This window comes from Hippoglossus hippoglossus, chromosome 11 (genome assembly GCF_009819705.1).
Source record: "Hippoglossus hippoglossus isolate fHipHip1 chromosome 11, fHipHip1.pri, whole genome shotgun sequence".
NCBI classification, from domain to species: Eukaryota; Metazoa; Chordata; class Actinopteri; order Pleuronectiformes; family Pleuronectidae; genus Hippoglossus; species Hippoglossus hippoglossus.
Genome location: NC_047161.1, coordinates 10,781,239 through 10,802,646, shown reverse-complemented (window position 1 = coordinate 10,802,646; position 21,408 = coordinate 10,781,239). Strand labels below are relative to the sequence as shown.

Here is a 21,408-nt window from a genome sequence, read left to right as displayed (position 1 = left end):
CTAATAAGGTTTAGAGATATCAGCTATGCATAACAATTTTATCAATAGAAATTATTGGATAAAATATCCTGATAAAGATGAAATACAATGCTATATAATGCTTGTTTTGAATATATGCATAATGTCAATGTCAACATTATTATTATAGCACATTTAAAACAACTTGGTGCTTTACAACGTAAAAAGGTAAAACAAGAAAACGGCAATATGTAATATATCAAAAATACTAATGATAACAAAATAAAATCTGCTGGGATAAAAGCAATAAAAACTAAAGCTGTAAAAAATTATAAGGGTTAGAGATATCAGCTTTACATAACACTATTTAAATAAAAAAATAATTTGATAAGAAATCCTGATAAATGTAAATTACAACAAAACCAGCACAATGTCAAAATGTAAAGCCTCTCTCCTGTTGTATTTTTTAGTTTTTTCCCATCTTCTTGATATGTTTGCTTTGAATGTGCATAAAAGCAACGAGTGGGAAAACGAATCGCTCCTCATCTCCCAATGAGTCATCCAGATGCGTTTCAGCACCGTGGACAGCGCAGGGCTTGTGCCCGGCATCAGACACACGATCCTCCCATTCAACCACCCAACCAGGCCCCCGGGTCGTATTGTGAGAATATGTGTGGGTGTGTGTGCTGGAAGTTGTGCGTGTGTGTGTGTGTGTGTGTGTGTGTGGGGGGGGGGGGGGGGGGGTCTGTCTATTGGTCATTTAATACCAAAAACAACGAGCAGGAGTGAGCCGCAGTGGGAGGGGCGCCAGAGATGCCGCATTTTTCTGAATGAAATTACTCCATATACACCCAGCCCCACCACCCCCACCTCCCGCATCCTCAGCGCCGGCCCCCTGATTGGTCGAGCCTCCCGGTCGCTGACGTCAGACAGCTTCTCTTGTGGATGAGTCCGCGCGCAAGAGCAACCATTCTGCCTCCCATAGGCGCTCCGGAGGGACTGACGAACGAGGAGAAGAAGTAAAAGGGATGCGAGAGACGGAGCGAGGCACAAGCACGGGGACTGTCCTTCTATTTACACCGGTGCCGAGCATCACAATAGTGGACATCAGCATCACCTCATCTCCATCTTTTGGATTGGATCTTATAAGAGAACATCTCCAAAGCAATCACGCATAAATAAGGTAAGATGAATAATCCAATATGCATTTTGGTTTTGTGCGGTGCGTGCGTGTTCATGTGTGCATGCACGTGTGTTGGGGACATCCTCTGTGGTGCAGTGAACCCGCAATTGTAGCTGTTATACAAGACGGTCCCCCGCACCGTGCATGAGGTGGGATGAACCTCCTCAAGCCAGAGGGGGAGGAGGATGGAAGAAAGACTCTCCTTCATGTAAATCAAAATCATCTAAAAATAGCATTCTTCATATCACTGTCACTCTGTGTGCAGCACATCTTGAAATGTATCCCAGTGAAGAACATGATGATGACATGCCACAGAGCTCAGGCATCTTAACCTTGTTACAGGCAAATTCCTCAAGTAGCCCTAATGGTGTTCTCATTAACCGTGCAGCAGATATGCAGCAGTACATGTAGAATCTGTACCAGGTTTACACTGTGTCTCTTCGTGAATCTCAGGCTGTAGCTCCTCAGATTCATCTGGGAGTTATGTTTACAGACTCTTACAATGTCTGGATGCAGGAGGCAGCAAGATCCCGAAATTGACTGTGACGTGCTAAACAGAAGCTGTGTGTTGAATCCCGTAAAGCATTAGTGCCTTAATGCTACCACTAGGCAGACATATTGATTAACTTTGCATGACTTCCCGCAAGAAGACTTCCATACAGTATGGTGACGTCACTGACATTTAAAGACAGGCGGGCTCCTGTGTAAAAAAACTAGACCCTAAGTGGTCATGTAAGAACATATTTAAGGCCTAAAGAAACCATGAGAGGTGCCATTTCTAGTATTTTCCATTGTTTTCCATTGTCCAAATTTGTATTTCTTTATATTTCTATAGTGCATATTTTCTTTACTGCACTTAATCTTTTTAATCATTCTTTCTTTTGAATTAAACTATTTGGAACAAGATTGATTTAGGCTATAGATTGGTTCCATTCAATTGTATCTGTACAATACCAAATCACGACCTAGATACTTTACGTAAGGCTGAGACCTTACAAAATGAGTTAGGCTGCAATCCTAAGAGGCCTATCCGATGTCGAGATTGTAGCCTGTTGTGTGTATCTATTCTAAATACTCACAATCTAAATCAATATCTTTATTAATTCCTTTGTTAGAAATAACTGCAATAATGCAATACCACAAATGAGGAAGAGGTCTGACAATTACAAACACCACTTCATGCACTTCATGCTATGAGATCTTTGAGTACTTCATCATCTCATTCAGTTCTCCTCTGCTCTGACACATCCGGCCTCCTGCAGCTTCACATCCTCTGGTCCACATCTGATGGAGACGCAGTAATGACCCAAACCCGAGCTAATGTCAGACATGTTTCTCCTCTCCTGTCTCTGTTAGGTTGTGTTTGTGTGACCAGCCATGATCCTGAACGCCTCTGACCTGGGCTGGGGTGAGTCCTCAGGTGCTGACCCCTTCCTCCCCGTGGACCAGCTGGATGGCCCTTCTTCATACGAGGTCCCGCCCCTCACGGTGTGGGGCGTGGCCCTGTGTATTTCCGGAACTCTCATCGCCACCGAGAACGCCATCGTCGTCACCACCATCCTGGCCACGCCGTCCCTGCGCGCCCCCGTGTTCCTGCTGCTGATCAGCCTGGGGCTGGCGGACCTCCTGGCCGGCGTCGCCCTCGTCCTCCAGTTCCTCTTCGTTTTCTGTGTGGAGCCCAGTGATTGGTCGGAGCTGCTGACCTCGGGACTGCTGGTGACGTCGCTGACCGCCTCGCTCTGCAGCCTGATGGGCGTGGCCCTGGACCGGTACCTGTCTCTGAGCCACGCCCTCACCTACGGATCGGGACAGTCCCGCCGCAGAGCCGCGGGCCTCCTGCTGCTGGTGTGGCTGGGCGCATGTGTGATCGGAGCGGGGCCTGCGATGGGCTGGCACTGTCTCGGAGAGCCGGACTCCTGCTCTGTGGCTCGACCCCTAACGCGGACATACCTGTCGCTGCTGTGTGGTGGCTTCCTGGTGGTTGTCATGGTCACCCTGCAGCTGTACGCCGGGATCTGCCGCGTGGCAAGGCGGCACGCCCACGCCATCGCCACCCAGAGGCACTTCCAGACAGCCAACCACTCATATGCAAGCCATCACAGCAGTGGGCGGGGCTTCTCCCGGCTGATCCTGGTGCTCAGTGTGTTTGTGGGCTGCTGGATGCCTTTCTCCCTCTGGGGGCTCCTGGGAGACGCCTCCAGCCCCCCTCTGTACACCTATGCCACCTTGGTGCCAGCAGCCGGCAGCTCCCTGCTGAACCCCATCCTCTACAGTCTGAGAAACAAAGACATCCGCAAGGTGCTGCTTCAGGCCTGCTGCCCACACAGATGCCAGCACAACGCACAGATACACTACCCAGTGGATGTGTAGACTGCACAACCTCGTCCGACTGACACACAATCTATGCGAGACATATCACTGTTTGTGTGCCAAGATACACACATTGCTGCATTGACTGTAATCCAGATCCACACACTCCCACACACACAGCCGGCACTTCTTTGAGAGCAGATGTCCTCCTGCAGATCAGAATGTACTGGACTGTCCTGAAAAGAGACATGATGGAACAGCCCTGCTGTTACCACAAAGATTAAACGTACTGTCTTCTTGTCTGTACTTTGTGCCTCATCCACAGTCAATTGTAGCTCCCCCAAAAAGAAACAATCACAGGGGTCTTGTATTTATAACCCCACTCGTATAAAAGTGGATTTAATGATCATTGGCACTTTAAGACAAAATAAGGGATGGGTTTTAAAATGTAAGCCTATCACAGTGTAATGAGATAAGATCCAAAGCCCACTTTTATTTACTTGAATATCTGGAAAACACGGTGTTCTGGATCTTTGAGATTCTATTTTGCACATGCTGTTAAAGGCACTTTGAAAGGTACTGACCATATGTTCGTGTTGCACAACCTTTTTTGAAATGAATGAATATTTTATACGAATGAATAAAAAATATGCTTTTTTCCTACCGTGTGATGTCAGAACTCTTCTCTTCACTGCTGCTGAAGCTTTTAGTGTGTCTCTCTCCCTCTTTAACTCAATTAGGCACAGACCACTGCTCTCGATCCCTGTATCCTAAATTATTTTTGCAGCTCCAGCAATCTTCAATGTTATTACCATCACTCTGTGTGCACTGTGTTTTTAAGATCTACAAAGCAGCCTTGCTATGAGGATACAAAACACCCTCTTGCCTAATCGCTAGAGGTTTTTCTCTCCTCCTAATTTTTTCTTTTTAACTTTTATCCATAGTATTATTTCCACGCTCTCCACACAGTCAGCACTGTGTCCAACCCCGACAGGGATGAGTCATAGGTAAAGCATGAGGACACAGCCTGACATTCTTGGGGTAACCTCTTATCTAACACAACACAGCGTCCACACTATTCAAACATTCCCAGGAAAGAAGAAACATCAGCAATCAGGTTAATACACTATCTTTATTGAAATAACTAGAATCATTTGAAAATTTAAGTCAGGAGAAGCAGAACTTTGGCCAAGCATGTTGTGTGATTGTGCTTTAACACAGGCAGACTTAAAATAAAAGGCACTTAGAAAACAGTCCACACTACGCATCAGTCACTTCTACATCCGACTCATTTATGGCAGCTGTAACATAATTTCAGAAGCTGACCAGTGCCCAGTGTGGATAAACACTGAAATGCAGCAGAAGGACACCTATTAGGCAGCAGGACAAGGCAAAACGGTCGCAGTGATTAAAGCATCAGAACTTAGTTCTTCCCCGGAAAATGTCAAAATTAATAAAAGCGTCAGGGAGGAATACACAACGCAGCCAATATGCAGTACAAAATGAATCAAGATGTTTCTGCTAATGTCTGCTTATGTTCTGCACGATGATCTCAGCGAACACCCCAGGTGTCTGACATGAGCCGATACTTCCCCCTATCACGCTGAATAACTCATTCATGAATTTGTTTACAAGCTACAAACGGTGTCTCATAAACCAGTCAATTGTTCCCATGACAACCACAGGGAAAGAAAGAATATAAAAGTGAGGAGAGGATAAGAAATAAAAACATTGGGATTTAAAGCGATTGCATTCATTATCTTCAGTAGATATGATTCAATATGGAATACAAATTTTACATCTATATAACAATGTACGAAAGGGTGAGAATGTTTCGACGTTAAAAACTTGTGTATTTCCACTGAGTACAAATACTGGATATAGAAGAGGTTGCCTGTGTGTGAACGTGTGTACTCCCACACTATTATCCATACCCATAATATACTAAAGGTAGATAAAAATCAGGCACTTGGCTTGCAGCAAACAGGCACCTGACTCTAAAAGACACTAAAGAAGGGCGGAGGTGATGTGTTTGTGCACAGACTCAGCAGGGAGACATGCCTCGTATCACACAACAATCTCACTGGGTAACAGCGGTCTGTTATCCAGTGAGAGCGATGGCAAACCGGAACACGACCACGCAGACACGAGTCGCATCTTCAGATTTAGCTTCTTTGAATCGCTTAAATAATTTCGGATAAACAGTAATAAAGGAGCTAAGGAATGTGATTAGTAAAAGGTCACGTGTACATAATCTGTGCAGACACGCTTTTAAACTCTCTCTCTCTCTCTCTCTCACTCACTCACACATTAAGACACAACATTGACCTCTGTTCCCACTGGTACTTTAGAATGTAATTTGAATGAAGCTTTTCTGATGTTTAATGTCGAGGAGAGGTGGTAGTGAAGGGGAAAAGGGACGGCGATCATTCGGACCACTCCTCGTCGTCAAACTCTGAAGAGTCGTCCTCGCTGTCGCTGCACTCCACAGCGATACGACGGGACAGGATGGCAGCCACATCGTTGCCAGAGTGATCCCGCTTCTCCTGCTCCCGTTGTGCCTCCACCTTCCGCAGATTGCAACCTAAAACGGGATTATAGTCAGAAGTTTAGGGTGAGTGCAGGCCGGTCAACATTTGCTGTGTAATATTATCAAAGAAGTGAACTCTTTCCAGGGAAAAACATTCTAATATTAATTACTATAATACATCATGTGGTAATCAGGGAGCTTGCAGGTTGGTGACATTTCACGCTCTTCAATTATTGATTAAAATAAATTGTTATTACCAAAATATACTTATAAATTGTACCCAGTTGAGCTTTTGGCCACCAGTTGCTCTATGGACTGGGTGTGTTTTGGGCTATTCTTTTAGGTAGTAAAACTTACTGTGTCATACAAAAGAATATTTAAAAGTTCATTGTAGATTTTATTCATTTAATAAAACCTTCTAATGTGAAGAGTAACTTGTAGCTTTGTGTCACATGAAAAAAGTTTTGAGTTATCCTACTTGTGTTCCCAGTTTCACTCTGATCCAGCACATAAGCAGTGAGGACTGTAAATACCAGTTATATACTAATCTGTTTCCTGTTGCGTTTTACCTTGTCGGATGGCCTGCAGCAGGTTAGTGCGAGAGCCACCGGCCTCGTCCGCTGCCTCTGCCGCCTGCGGTTTGGGAGCAGAGCTGGGGGTCCCCCCAGAGGGAGCAGAGTTGGTGAAGGACGGAGGAGGAGGGCCAGGGGGAGGCGGAGGAGGAGGAGGCGGTGGAGGACCGCCACCCATGGGCATAGGCGGTGGAGGAGGAGGAGAAACAGCAGACATGTCAGGGGGAGGAGGGGGAGCAGGTGGGGAAGGATAGGCGGAGGAAGACGAGGAGAAGGGAGGAGGGGAGGGCGGGGTGTCGAAGCCAGGGGGAGGCGGGGGGACCCCAAAACCGGAGGATGGAGGAGGGGGAGGAGGTGCTGGGGGAGGTGCAAGGTTAGGGCGGGAGTTGGCTGGGGAAGAGGCCATGGGGGGAGCTGGGGGTGGGTGGCTCGGACTGAGCACGCTGACACGCTTCTGGTTCTGTGCTCCGTACTGTCCATCATTGTACCTGTGAGGGACAGAGCTGAGGTTAGAGATGAAGGGTGAAATGAAATGGCAAAATATGCCACTTTATTTCAATCTTGTTTGTAAATAAAAGGGGCCATTTAAAGTTTTCACTACAGACGTGTTTAATCCATTCTGTGCCTACAAATATAACCTTGAGAGGCTTTGTATGGGAGTGCTGTGCAGCAGTATATTCACCACACGTTGGAAGGGGCCGCAGTGCGTTGGCCGCATGTGTGAGGCTTATATATGGAAGGTGCTACTTACGCCATGTCTGGAGGTGGAGGAGGCAGGAAGTCATCAGAGCCCGGCACAGGGAGAGGGGAGCCGGGATCATAAGCGTAGGAGCCGGAGCTCAGCTCGAGGCCTTCAGACGTGAAGCCTTCTCCGGATCCAATACTGCCATTCAGGCCCTCAGTGGAATTCCTTAAAACAAATTCAAGACATCACTATCTGCCTTGAATAAAAGCATCCCATCCGTCTTCTCTTAAACACGGCCGCACATGAACCGTGAGAAACATTACCTGGCATTTACAACCTTAATTAGCAGCTGTGGGTCATGTGCTGTTTCCTCAGCAGCATTCACATTGGAACAATTTTAAGAGGAAGTATCGCGTGTGTGTGTTTGAAGAAGCTGACACTTGTGGTGACTGGTTCACACAGCTATTACAAATAACAAGCACATAAAGTGCAGTAACTTACACAGCAGTAGGATAACAGCTTGTCCTTCAAATTAATGTTTTTCCTCATCAAGCCTGGCCTGTGAGTTAAATGCAAGCCAGAAAATTACATCACTATTAAAGCAGGTTAAACACTGGCTCATAAAAGCAGAGAAATGTAGAATAAATCATTTAAAGCAGAAAAAAACTAAAGTTTACACGTTTGAGCATATTTCAATTTCCTCACCGATCACTATATGTCACATCCAAGAATATAAAATGGAATCAAGTGTAGGCCTTTGTATGACTCACACATTTGTTTACTGCAGTTTACCAGTGCCAGCCAGCTCTACACCCTATCCCCTGAGAATGTTTCAGGACAGGACATACCACCCATATCACTGTGTACAGATTAGCTGATAAGCAAGGGGAGAGTGGAGTTCTGTGCTTTTACTGTGTTAACTGGAGGAAGAAATACGGAATTCATAAAGTCATTAATTTCTGGTTATTGCTGAAATGCACTGAAAAGCCTCTCGGGTCTGTGGACTACCACAACTCTGCACCAGTAAACAGCCCCATAAACCTGCAATCAATCTCTCAACTCACATCAAATCATTCTTTGGCACCATAAACTCCTCTCCCATCTTGCGACGTTCCCACTCATCCTTCCGGGTCTTGATCTTGCGAGGGTTGAGAGTCCGTTGGTTCAGGTGGTCTTTTTTCTCCTTCTACTCAGAGAGAGGAAAATAAATAAGATGAGAATAATGAGAATAGAATCCAAACGCTTTTTATTTGATTGAGCTGTTTTAACTCGTTTCTATAGTTTATGAACATGTGTATGCGTCTCACTCTGTGCTTGCGTTTCTCCTTCATGATGTCCTTGGTGTCCTGCAGCATCTTCTCCTTCCACAGGTCAAAGAAGTACGAAGGATCTGTGTAAAACTTCAGGGCCTCTTTCCCATCGTCCCTGTAGACAACCATTATAAATACATATGTGTGTCAGTTACACTTCATGTTATCTTTGTGCACAGACATTAATGTCATAGAGCGTCTGAGGACAGATCATTATCTGCCTTATGTGTATTAAGAAGTATAATACTTCCCCTTTCAGCTCAGCTTTAAAGACTTACAAAAAAAAAGAATTGCTTTGTAACACCAACACCCTTTGTCAAATTACAACCAAGTACACATTCAAACTAATCACATGGAGTCTTTAAAATATAATTGAGCAAACTCTGTCACTGCAGTGGTTATACAGACTTCACCCTCCACCACCATAACCTCCTGCTGTTCTGGTTTCTTGTTAACCATACTTTTCATGTAATGTCATGGTTTTTGCATAATTTATATCCGTGATCTCACATGCTGACAGTCTTGTTTTCGCCACAGTATGTCTTCACTGCTGCTTTGATTCAATATATTTGTTTCAATATACTTACAATTAGAGCCAGAGTTACATTTAAAACAAATGATCCAGACCCATTTGCATTTAACTAAAACAATGTGCTTCACCACATAGATAATAGATATGTTTTCTATATTATATTATATTATATTATATAGTTGTTAAATCTATGTGTCCGATAACACGTTTTTTAAGAATATTAGTTCCACCCAGATAAAACTGCAATTTTCTTTTTTCCAGAGATCACAGAAAACAGCAGTTGTGCTCTACTTCCACCAGCAAGTACTGTTTTTAGAGCAGCAAAGAAGAAGTGATTTCCAGTAGTGTCATGTTGGCTAGAGCTAGTTTAAAAAGTGTCAGCTATTTTGCTGACACTTTTTTAAGCTGGAAAGTCCTACGAGTAAAATGGCAATGTGAACCACATGCAAGACTTTAGTTGGCAGCTATTTGAAATAAGTAAGTGTTCCTAGATCAGTTTATTTGTGTTCTTTTTCTGTTATGGCAGTCAAACAAGAAAAAATAATCTCTGTATGTTTTTCAAAGAGTTTAACCTGAGCCAGGCCATACAACAATAACAATTATCACTTACAGGGTTAGTAGCATAAAGCTATTAACATACCTTATATAAGTTGTAAGTGTTTTTTAAATGCCCTGGTTTCAGATCGGACCATCTCTGATAAACCACATATGTTGTCATACTGGATTAGTCCATTCTGGCTTTAATTGAAGACTTTGCCTCAACAAGACACAACACATAAGCCTTTGTTTGATGACCTTTGAATGCATATGCATATGCATCAGAGAAGAGGGTTTCAATAATGCCACTTCTGCCATAATACATCTTGAATATGATTCCATGTGAGCACAAGTGAAATCACGTGTTCCTTTCCATTCCTTGCATGAATATGAATATGAGCCCTGAGTTTATATTTGTGTGTCTGCCAGGTCCTACCGGTAGCTGCTGAGGTAGTTGAGCGGTGGAGGTGGATCACAGGTCGAGTAGGTGTCTTGGACCGGCATTGGCAGAGACGGTCTGGTGAACAGCTGCTGATCCTGGGTCACGCTGCTACGGAACGCCTTACGGGTGGTGATGGCCTGGAGAGAGACTGAGAGAAACAGACAGAAAGACAAATATTACTGAATATTTATTATGCTAAATTTAAAAGTTTATTCAAACCACAGTAACAGTATCATGAGGGAGTGCCTACCCTCCTCCTCTTTGGGGTCCAGCTGTGTGACTTTGACCTGCAGACGATCCACTCTTTCTCCTAGTGTATTTACTCTGATGGCAAATGCTCCAGCCTGCACGAACAGCTCCCCGAACACATCCTCTGCATACTTACCTGCAAACACATCGACACAAGCATTTATAATTTGCAGATTTATGCATTTGTCCCACACATGCACAGTAGATGCATACTTATAATTCACGAGTACATTAGAGTAAATCTAGAGACACAGCACACACTCACTGAGGCTGCCGAGCTGGCGGATGATGTTGGCCAGGCTGATATTGGTGACACATTCCAGCTCGCTGCGAATTTTCGTAGGGATGGTCTGGCGACACACATGCCGCGGCTCTATATTCCTCGTCACCAAAGGCATGGCGGGTGTGGTGGGTGGGGGGGGGCCCCAAACCCTGAAGGGAAAGAGATGAAAGGTCAGTGGAGACAAAGATATAGGAACATTGTGACTGTACACCAGCACTGAGGCATTGACGTGAAGATGTTTTAGATGCATCTGTCACACTAATGAGTCTGGTGCTTAAACAATTTATAAATAATTTCACCGAGGAGTTTGTTCTCAGCTGTGTTGGTTTGTACCGGACAGATTTCCACAAAGCTTGGTGGTAGGATGGGATCAGGAAAGAATCCATTACATTTTGAAGGAGATCCGGATCAGGGGGCAGATCCAGGACATTTGTTTCCACTTTCTTTTACATTGCCAGATAGAGCATTTTTTTGTAATTATGTGTAAATCTTGATGAAAAGATGAAAAAGATATCATATATTAAATAATATTGTGCTGCTCCAACTAAAAGTATGGATTTAGTGGATTGAAATGTGGTTTCACAGAGGTGTAGGCTTTTTTCAGCTGCTGGCCTTAGCTATATGGCCTTTTTTACTTTAAGAGGACTGTTGGGCCTTGAACACTATTGAGTGCAATTCAAGTTGATTCTTAAAAACGTACCTGTGCTTTGGGACATTACATTGAGTCTTTCATTGGTTTATGGCCACACTTTACTTGAGTGTTGTTGTTTTGAAACATTTTATGCTTAAGACTTGAAACTGAATACAAGTCTAAACCATGTCAGAATTCTTGTTCATACTTTACAGGATTGCAGAGTTGATTAAAATCTGTTTGGCTTTAATGGTCTGTTATTGTTTTTACTTTTTAGTTTTGTTACCTTGCAGGGTTTCCCCATTTTTTTGAAATGGGGAAATTTGTTTGGTTGTAATGTAATAATAAATAGATATTTGTATTCTTTTATTTCCATTTTAAGCCTGTTCAGCACTTTGGATAAGGATGGTTGTTTTAAATATGCTGTATAGATAAACTATCTTGAAAATGTAATCCAAAAACTTTGACTTTACTTGTACAAATAATCATTGTCGCGTGACACACAAGACATGCGTGTGTAAATAAACACTGAGCCAGACAGAAGTAAAGCGGAAGCAAAACTGGAGCTTTTTCTCCACTCAGCAGTGCACATCTGAAAATACACACGGCTCATGTGAACGAAACTGGAATAGGCATTTATAGAATAGAGGGATACAAACTACAGAGTATATATTGGACTAATCACAGACAGAGTGTGATCTTCAGCTCTGTGATAAAAGCAGGAACTACAGTAACACATGGGATCGGTTGAGGTGCTGGTAGGTGATCAGACACAGTGTGATCAGACACAGTGTAGGTCACTGAAACTTTAAGTATTACCCTGTGCTGCTTCCTATTCCCTATTTCGGTTTCCTAATTATAAGTTGTTCATGTTGACGCAGGGTCTTCTGAGAACAGCGAAATCACGGCACACACACACACACACACACACACACACACACACACACACACACACAGTGGATTCAAACCTCGGTTCTTCTCCCTGGCTGAGCCACATTGTTATGAGTATTTAAAATGTGGGGCATACTGTAACTGTCACGTTCTTCTTCGTGAGTTAAAAGCTTGCCACGGTCGTATCCAGCTCAAACACAGCTCCGTGCTGTTTGAGTTGTGTGACGTAGAGACAGCTCTCTGTCACACTGACAAGCCCGGGTTCGCGTGGTTTCACTAACTAGCAGTTTGATATGGTTAATACGCGGTTCGCTTCATTCTTAATAAGTAACTAAAGGTGGATAAAGCAACTCGTAAACGCGACACTTTTTTTACAACAACATTAGCTGAGGGCTAAATGTAACTTGGGATCTCGGCCTGGTCGGAGCAGGAAGTAACTTGTCGGCGCTTCAAACCTCGAAGGAACCGATTTCTTCAAAGTGCAACGACCTTCTTTACGTAATGACCACAACACGGAGTCCTCGCCCGTTACTTACCGACCAGAGGGAACAACCGAGTCTTCTCTATTCACTCCGTTTCTTCTCCTGTGTCGAGGTTTGCTCAGGAAACGTAGAGCGCGTCAGTCTGCGGAGGAGCGGACTCGGATCCCACGACGAGTCCCGGGATCGCGAACTTCTGATTGGCCGCGAGGCTGAGCTCCTCGACGCCGATTGGCCGCCGCGCCCGTCGTGTGATTTCTGCCGAGTGCAGGATGTGGAGACCTCAACGTAAAGAGCGCAACTCCACCCTGTCCGCTGGGGCCGAACATCTGTGCGCAGTTTGCGTAGCGGAGGGCGGAGGCACGCGGCGCATTCCAGCGTCCGCTCCAGCGAGTTGGAGCGAGTCCGAGGAATGACTGGCATCGACCATAGGAACGGGAGGAAAACACCGAGGCGGTAAAGGAGCTATATGTGAAGTGTCAGGTAAACTACAGGTACCCGAGGGTCTATGTGAGGAGAATCCAGCCTTCATCCGATAAAGTGTAAACCATCCAAGAGCCATCAAATCTAAATGGTCCTGTGACAAATCATTTATGAGTCATTGTTTGATTGGATGTTGTAATATGATTGCAATTAAAGGTTCAGTGTGTAGAATTTAGTGACATCTAGTGGTGAAGTGTCATGTTGCAGCTGAACGACCCTCACCTCACGCTCCCCTTCAGTTGTCATAAAAACTCAAAAGATGTTTAGTTTATCCAGTTTGGGCTACTGTAAAAATCACGGCTCCTAATGTAAATATAAATCATTTTAATTTAAAGGGCCATTCTAAGGCAAAGAAAACAACAATTCGTACAATTAAGATGAAACGAACTAGTGAAAACATCACCGTTTGCAGCCACTTATTTGATTTGAACAAATACTTTTAAGGTAAACACAAATATTGTAATAAATAACCAAACTAGCATTACATATTACATACATATTACATATTGTACATGCATGTAATTTGTAATTACAAATTACATGCATACATTTAAGGTTTACTTCACTCATAAATCCTAATTTTATGCATGTACTCACATCTGTTGATCCTCCAGTAGATGTCTGTAAATATTTGTATTCTTCTTCTATATGAGACAGATCTAACTATTATATGAATTCATTACTTGTAACAGCAAAGATCTGTTTCTCCAAACTGAGATCAGTTATTTTACCTTAGACTGTGGAAACTGAACCGTGCATTAATTCAGGAGAGGAAAAGCAACTCTGTCTTTAAAGATGTTGAAAAAGTGATTTATTTTGTTTTCTATACTGTCCTTTTTTATTGTGAACTGCATAATGTTCGTTTGGAAGATTAAAAAAAGATATTGATGTTGGCTGTTTGCGTGTATGAAACCTTTTAATGAGGCATTCATCTGGAGAAACACTGGGAGAAGAGAAGAAATCTCTTTATTGAGTCAACTTATAGTGTAGCTCCATATGTTTTTCTTCAAAATCTCCTTTTTACCAAATATGAGAAGAAGATATATGTGCTTGTGAATACAGGATGTCTTCTAATCCAGAGAAGGGATGGGACAAATGCATTGGCAGGACATCGTGAGGATGATTTGGCTTGGTTTCCATGTAGGTAAAATGTGTATCCCAAAAAAAAAAGGTAATTTAATTGGCTAATTTCCTTTTCAAATAAATTACATATCAAAGATTGTTAAAACATTTACTACATAGTCAGAAATATAACCAACCTCATTATGGAATTACAACCGGTTATTACTGGAGCTGATCAGTGTTATCCAAGGAGAGACAGACAAGTTTTATTAAGGCTTTCTGGATTTATTTTGGGTTTTTACTGCGGTATAAAAGCACATTCGTGACACATTATCTTCTTTGTTGTACAGTACAGTGCAAAAAATACATCAGTTTCATAAAAGAATTTCTATATGTTTTACAGCAGGGACAATCAGTCTTAATATAACCGAAGCCTCTCTTCAATGTAAACAATTATTGCACATATAAAAGCTTTCAAAGGCCTACAGAGATGCATACAATCTATGTTCAAACCACTGCTGGAGCCAAATACTGCAAAAGGGATTGCACTGAATAATAATAGTATGAAGATGATATTCATAAAATATTACATCATCAAAATATCTATGGTTCAAATACATAAAAATAACGAGGAAAAAAAAGAAATGAAAATGTGCGCGTCAGACAGAAATAAATCTGTAATTATTACATCACTATGCTGTTGCCTAGTTATATCATAAAAACCTCCTTCTTCTCCATATTTGGTCAAATTAGCCAGTGTATGTACAGACACAACAGTATCTCCCTCTGAGGGTGGAGTCACAAAAAGAAACGTCCATGCCTCTCCACAAGAGGGCGATGTCATGTTAAGAAATGTGTGAGCCTGAAATGAAAGGGGGGGGAAAGTTCATTGTAGGAAACTCTTTTGAGGCCATGCACCATGTGTAGTCACGTGTGTACACCTGTGCCCATTCATATGTGTATGTGTTAATGTCTTGTGTTGACCCAGCTGAGTGTGTAAGAGCTGTGAGCGTCGCCCACTGTCCGTTTCAGGACGCTGTGACCATCTCCTGCAGAGCTGTGGACCAGCTTCAGGCCAGAAGCTCTGAGACCCTGCAGGATGCTGAACCAATAGCACAGCACCGCCTCATCAGTTCCTCCCACCTCAAACCCTGCCCATTGCAGATGCACTGTGGCGACCAGATGATGGACACTCTGCAGACTTCCTGACTCAATCCAGTTCTGGAAAACTCGCCACTCAGCACTGAGCAGGTCGGCGAACATAAAGTGAACCTTGAAAGAAACAAGAATATATTGAAGAAGATAAAAATGCAATATTGTCCCGCAGGATTATAAATATCAGGCAACTGCTATTGTTATGGCAAATATTGTGAATATTTTGTCCATATTTAGAACAATTCCTGTTAATGGCAGTATATATAATTATAAGAATACAGTATACTTTTTCATGTTGTCCATTGTTATTGATTTCCATATAGTTAAGCAGTATAGCCAATCATTATTAAATGTTTTTAAATGGAAATATTGGAGGACTCCCTTTTCTCTCACACAACATATTCTCAAACTATAGATATGTAGTTCCCTCTGGTGGCTGCAGGATGTAACTGGGCCAGTGTGATCCACTCACTGAAATAGTTGCCATGGCACCCAGGGATGGCGCAGAGCCCTGTTGCCATGGGAACACACAAGTAAGAGAGCTTCCCGGGTATGTTGGGGTGAAAAGACTCTTAAGGTATGTTTGTTTGGCACTGTTTCTCAAAATTGCTGTGTGTGTGTGTGTGTGTGTGTTTGCATGTGTGTTTGTCTTACAGTGTGATGTCCGAGAGCTGCCATGATGTCTGCCAGTGTTTGTGAGACACTTCCCAGGTTGACTCTTGCCTTGCGCTTGCGCTTCCTTGAAGCACGCCACTCCAGCCACATCTTGTGCTGGCTGACCACACCTCTTTCACTGTGGTTACTAGCCAAACTGTTGCTAAGGTGACCATTAGCTGTATTGGAGTTGCTGGGATCAAACCTGTGCACCTCACATCCGAGCCCAGACACAGTCTTGAGAAAGTCTGCATCTCTTCCATCCATACTAGATAGACAAAGACAAACACAAACACAGAAAGATAGACAGAGAGGCAGGGGAGCACAGAGGCAGTTTGAAGATTATTGTATGCATGATTAAATATGCATTGCATAGTTTTTGTTCCAGCTTTGCAGGCAATGTGAATGCATAAGCATCACTGCACATGCACTGACACATGCACATACTGTACAAACATATGGCCGCACCTGAAGGAGTATGCAACACATGGTCTGTGTGCAACTGGAAGGAGCCAGTCCTCAGCACACAGCAGCCAGTGGTGTGAGGCCGCAGGGGGCTGTGAGGCCTGAGCCTGACCTGGAGATAAAACCCTGGAGCAGTTCAGCTGAGGATGGACAGAGAAAAAGAGGTCACATAAGTTGAAGAAGTTGTGTGAAAGCTTGTCCTGTGAAATATGCAAGAACAATTCCGAAAGTAGATCATGCTTCTAAGGGCCTTTAGGGTTTTGGAGTTCCGTATCAAATGTAATTACTTTATCCTCCAAAAGCTGTCTCCTGTAGTGGTATGTTTGTCTTATTTCTATTTCCACCCCTCCCTTGCGTCTACTGAAGTTGCCATGTTAACCAGCTAACGGTGGCCTGGGTAGTCGGTAAGATAGAGAGTCACTGTAACATTGAGTCTGCCCTGAAGAAGTAAAACGGCTCAGATGGAGTATTATATGCTCCTAACAAGTGACCATCACTGTGTGTGTGTGTGTGTGTGTGTGTGTGTGTGTGTGTGTGTGTGTGTGTGTGTGTGTGTGTGTGTGTGTGTGTGTGTGTGTGTGTGTGTGTGTGTGTGTGTGTGTGTGTGTGTGTGTGTGTGTGTGTGTGTGTGTGCATGTGAGCGATGCCTGCACAAGTCCATTGTACATGCCCATGTTAAGTGGTCTTGTACAAGCTGCTTTCTGAAGTGAGGAGTGCGGAGCTGAGAGAGAGTAGTTTAGAGGTAATTTTGAGGAATAAACAATAATTTTAGGGGGTGTACTGAGATACTATACAGTGGGATGGTTCTGTCAAAACTGACTTGTAAATGGGACATTAAGTAGATGATGATCATCTAACAAATGTAGATTCTACTCTATGGCAGGTATTCTATATTCAGAGGAAAAAACAAAATCCACACAGTATACTAGGTTTTATCAGTGGATATATCATTCTCCCTCCCAGTTCCTCAGCACTTGGTGTGACACAAGTCTTAACTCTTGTTTGGGAGTTTCCAGTCTGGAACTGAAAGGCTTTACTGGCTCCAGATTTGGCAGAATTCTGCCGCACGCATATTGACAGTGCCTGACTGATCATATTACTGCTATGTTAACCCCCACACTGCAAGTCTGCAGTTGCTCAAGTAGGAAAAGTGGAGTGCAGAAGAACTAGTAGTAGAAAAAGTTATTGATTAGCATCTTGGCAAGCTCTAACTCCTGGCTACAGCACGTACGTCCCTTATGAGTTAGAGTAGAACCTGAGACCTTTGAGCAGAGCCCATTATATTAGACCACTGATAGTGTCAGGATCAGGACCCTCCCATGGGGTCACATGATGAATCTGAGGGGTCACAAGATGATTGGAAAGACGGAATAGAAAAAGAGAAAAAAGTTGCTACTCAAAACAAAGTTCATTACTCTTTTTTTTTTTTGTGGTGCAGTGTCTGTTCTAAACCTGTATGTTTTCTTGGACTATCCTAAGGCTAGGCTCAGAGCTACTTCATTATTATACCCTGTCATTAGTGAGTCCTCCTAAAACAGTTCTACAATGTACTGTCACTTTTTCTTTGTTTGTGTGCTGGACGTTTGTGTGCTGAAGCTTTTTATAAACAGTGAAAAGTGCAGAGCGAAGTTACAAAACTTTGTGCTCATCCAACCTGGTTTATCTGCAATGGAGATTTTATAGCCAATGTTTTGTATAAAATTTAAACTGAATTTTCCTTTATGACTGTTCACATGAGTGTTTTTTATATAAGTTCAAATGATTTATTGAACTGCTGTTACATTTCCATATATTGCATGACAGCTATTTCAAAGGTCTGTTAAGCATTGAGAACTTTTCAAAATAAAATCTCTGTAATTCAATATAAAGGATTGCATCGGGGAAAAAAACAACTAATATTGTGTTTTTATTTTATAGACAACTTGCCAAAGAGGAAGTGATTCTATGAATGTTGCTGCCATGACGGAGGTCAGCACCAGTGTCTGTGTCTCGGTCCGATATGGTAAAATAAAAAGAAACAAATTATATCTTTGATTTAAGGGTCAGAAGTCGACAAAATGGGGACCTTTAAATATACCTAATTCCTTTAAAACTTTGCAAAGTAATTGTTAAATTTTTTTTTTTGGGAACAATATCACAAAGTTATCATGTGTCATATACATTGGAAAAAAAATGTATCAGTATCTAAATTGTGTTGGGGGCCTTTAAAGGGCATTAATCACTTCGCACATTTTCAATCCTTACCCTTTAAGAGGATAAGATGTTTTTATTTGACAGTAGTGTACGTTTAATGTAACATTATTTGTAACCTACCTGTGGCTGGTTGATGTATGTGATGAGACGACTGAGCTCTGCCGTGAATGACGGCTTGTTGTCCGCCCACGGCTGCACCTCCAGTGCTCTGGATCCAACCTGGCAACATACGGACATACATATCAATATATTGATATTCATGGTAATGTGGAGGTGGGGGGGCGGGTGTTGAATAATAGTAATTATACCCAGCCTGAGAATTCCAGTAATGAGTGTGAGTGTGTCTGCCCCACCCCCCCCCCCCACCCTCTGCTCCAGGTATATGTGCTGAGGAGGCGCAGGTCACAGGCCCTGACCTCAGTCCTGCTGGTATAAGATGTTTGCCTGGGGGCACTGTAACGTAAAAACTCACACAGTGCCAAAAGAAAGCCCCCACCCCACCACCAGACTCATGCTGAACCCTGCGGTCACCATGGCAACCCTCATAGGGAGGGGGGGGGGGGGGGGTTGATGATTCACAGAATGAGTCAGAGAGTTTAGCCTTGGGCCGAAAAAGAGACAGTGAGAGAAAAAGGAGAATTAAAGACAGAGATAGAGGGGGGTGAGGGGAAGGAGTGTGAGGTAAAGAGGGGACAGACGCACCCACCCACCCTCACACACAAACACACACACACACACACACACGCACAGGTGAAGGCTGGAGCTCTACGTGTGACTGAGGGGCAAAGAGAGAGAACAGCTGTCGCCGCTCTCTGATTTGGGGTCAGTGCTGCGCTCACCTGTTCCATCATGTCTGTAATAACTCACAGGGCCGCGTGTGCACAAACTGACCCCACATACTGAACACAGCGACAGAGGAAACCACAGCATCTGTTCACATCTGGATCTCTCCAGCTGAGCACGTTTAATGGGCTTAACCATCGATCTGTCTCCTTCTCACTGATAAATGGAATATGTATGGGTATTGAATTGAATTAACTTAGTAAGTGAGTGAATGACTATGTAAATACTGAAGGTGCATGGAAAAGTATAATTTCCTCCAAAAGTCTATATGTAATTCAATAAATAAAAGCTGTTGTATTAATGCAACTTGAACACAATTAGCAGAAAGTTACTTGCTACATTTCAAGAAAAAGTATTAAAAGATATCGTGTTAAAACCAACTCTGGCCCTGGAAGCCGGTCGATTTAAAAACATCCAGGTGAATTGTGTGAAATAAGCGATATGTGAGAATGAATCACATTTTATTCTGCTTTGTCCTTATTATGATGAGTATCTACAAATGTAATGTGTTTAAAATCCAGACATGTTCATGGTCCACTGATGACAGAATATTTTCAGTACTCTGGTTTCTTTCTTTCTTGTTACAACTATAAGTGTCTTATACGCCTGTTTTAGGCTGGACACAAATGTACGTGACACAATTATAAAAATCAGTCATCAACATCTGTTCTTATAATTACAATTATATTTTTTTTACTTTGCTCTCGTGCTGAACTTACCTGGTGTATCTCGTTCTCATCCTCATAGGCTCGTGCTCCCTCCCCCCTCTCTCCATCTTCCACCTCCTCTTCCTCTTCCTCCGGACCCGGTCTGCGGGAGGAGGAGGACGGGATTCCCCGGCGGAGGGACGGGTTACTCCTCTCCGGTTCGATGCTAATGACCGAGAAGGCGACAGCGCCCTCCTGCTCCTCCGGCCCGGCCCCGGCGGCTGGAGGTAACCGCGGCCCGACGACGAGGAGTTGCAGCGCGACGAGAACCGGCGGCGTCAGGAGCAGGAGCGGGATCAAGCAGTGGAGCCGGAGGAGGAGGCTGCCGCCGCGGCCCCTCCACCGCGCACAGGTCCGCATACTACCTCCACCGTGGCGGCACCGCGCCGGGGAACATCGCCGGCTCTGTGCCCGGTGATTCAACTTTTTTTCCCTCTGTGGGGCAAAGAGGAAAGTCCCGGCTGAGATGTCCCCTCCTCCTCCTCCTTCTCCTTTACCCCCAGGGGAGAGCTGCGATGAGGAGGCGCATTCCTCGGTCATTGGTGGCCTTGTTGACACAGTGACAAGCGTTTTATTTAGCCCACAGCTGACCCTAACAGTTAACCCCTGAAAACATGTGTGGACCCCTCCTCTTAAATATCTATTAGTAATAAGGTTATCAACTCATTATATCCAGAAAAAAAGAGCTGGACATCCACACAGGCCTGCTACTGTTCAGTATGTAGTGAATAAACAGTCCTGCACTAATTTAAGAGCACTAATTAACCAGGTTTATTTCATCTTGTGCATTGATGTTATTTGTCTAAGATGTAGGCCCAGTGCTTTGGTGAAACATTTTAAAGGCTTTATAAATATAGTATTAATCCAATTTTGATTATTCCCAAAAACCTCATGCATAAATATAAAAACATTAATTATGTTTGTGGCCTGTAAGTACTTTTAGTCATGTAACTATAGTGTTTAACTAGTCTTTAAGCAGTGGGACCACTTTAGCTGAATACTTGAATTTGATACTGGACAGGATCTCACATTCAAATATTTTACCCTTAACTCCACATCATTTATTTGATATTAAAAACTAAATTAAAACATCACATGCCTGATGCACAGTTGCAGGTTATACAATTCAACTGTACAGAAAGTGGAAGCTCCCTGTTAAGCAGCTACGTTACAATGCTGCTGACATTGTAAAAGATCCATAATCAAACCATGTAATGTATATATATAACAGACAGGGGGCATTGTACTGCATAA

At 43.4% G+C, this 21,408-nt stretch overlaps 3 protein-coding genes across 3 annotated transcripts; 1 reads left to right on the top strand and 2 right to left on the bottom strand.

Moving 5' to 3' along the window:
- The first annotated feature begins 907 nt into the window (after window positions 1-907).
- gpr186 (G protein-coupled receptor 186) lies at window positions 908-4,114 on the top strand. The gene is made up of 2 exons (XM_034599917.1): window positions 908-1,141; window positions 2,498-4,114. Exon 2 carries the CDS (start codon window positions 2,519-2,521, stop codon window positions 3,509-3,511), a length of 993 nt encoding a protein of 330 aa, XP_034455808.1. The 5' UTR covers window positions 908-1,141; window positions 2,498-2,518; the 3' UTR covers window positions 3,512-4,114.
- A 450-nt stretch (window positions 4,115-4,564) lies between these two features.
- On the bottom strand, window positions 4,565-12,803 carry wasf2 (WASP family member 2). The gene is made up of 9 exons (XM_034599916.1): window positions 12,650-12,803; window positions 10,574-10,740; window positions 10,310-10,444; window positions 10,054-10,207; window positions 8,546-8,663; window positions 8,303-8,424; window positions 7,305-7,463; window positions 6,551-7,041; window positions 4,565-6,035 (listed from the first exon to the last, which is right to left on the bottom strand). Exons 2-9 carry the CDS (start codon window positions 10,704-10,706, stop codon window positions 5,878-5,880), a joined length of 1,470 nt encoding a protein of 489 aa, XP_034455807.1. The 5' UTR covers window positions 10,707-10,740; window positions 12,650-12,803; the 3' UTR covers window positions 4,565-5,877.
- Window positions 12,804-14,254: 1,451 nt separating this feature from the next.
- Window positions 14,255-20,729, bottom strand: LOC117770447 (methyltransferase-like protein 24). The gene is made up of 5 exons (XM_034599915.1): window positions 20,167-20,729; window positions 18,725-18,823; window positions 16,415-16,551; window positions 15,947-16,214; window positions 14,255-15,409 (listed from the first exon to the last, which is right to left on the bottom strand). The coding sequence occupies exons 1-5, from the start codon at window positions 20,692-20,694 to the stop codon at window positions 15,104-15,106; spliced, it is 1,338 nt and encodes a 445-aa protein (XP_034455806.1). The 5' UTR covers window positions 20,695-20,729; the 3' UTR covers window positions 14,255-15,103.
- Window positions 20,730-21,408: the final 679 nt, after the last annotated feature.

Excerpts from the sequence above, each read along its gene's own strand:
- wasf2 (XM_034599916.1), bottom strand. The coding sequence starts at position 10,706 with ATGCCTTTGGTGACGAGGAATATAGAGCCGCGGCATGTGTGTCGCCAG. Across the intron at positions 10,208-10,309 it reads GGACCCCAAAGAGGAGGAGG|TCTCTCTCCAGGCCATCACC; the intron begins GTAGGCACTCCC and ends TGTTTCTCTCAG. Across the intron at positions 7,042-7,304 it reads CCTCCACCTCCAGACATGGC|GTACAATGATGGACAGTACG; the intron begins GTAAGTAGCACC and ends TGTCCCTCACAG.
- gpr186 (XM_034599917.1), top strand. The coding sequence starts at position 2,519 with ATGATCCTGAACGCCTCTGACCTGGGCTGGGGTGAGTCCTCAGGTGCT.
- LOC117770447 (XM_034599915.1), bottom strand. The coding sequence starts at position 20,694 with ATGACCGAGGAATGCGCCTCCTCATCGCAGCTCTCCCCTGGGGGTAAA. Across the intron at positions 16,215-16,414 it reads TGTGTTGCATACTCCTTCAG|TATGGATGGAAGAGATGCAG; the intron begins GTGCGGCCATAT and ends TTGTCTATCTAG. Across the intron at positions 15,410-15,946 it reads CAGCTCTCGGACATCACACT|GTTCACTTTATGTTCGCCGA; the intron begins GTAAGACAAACA and ends GTTTCTTTCAAG.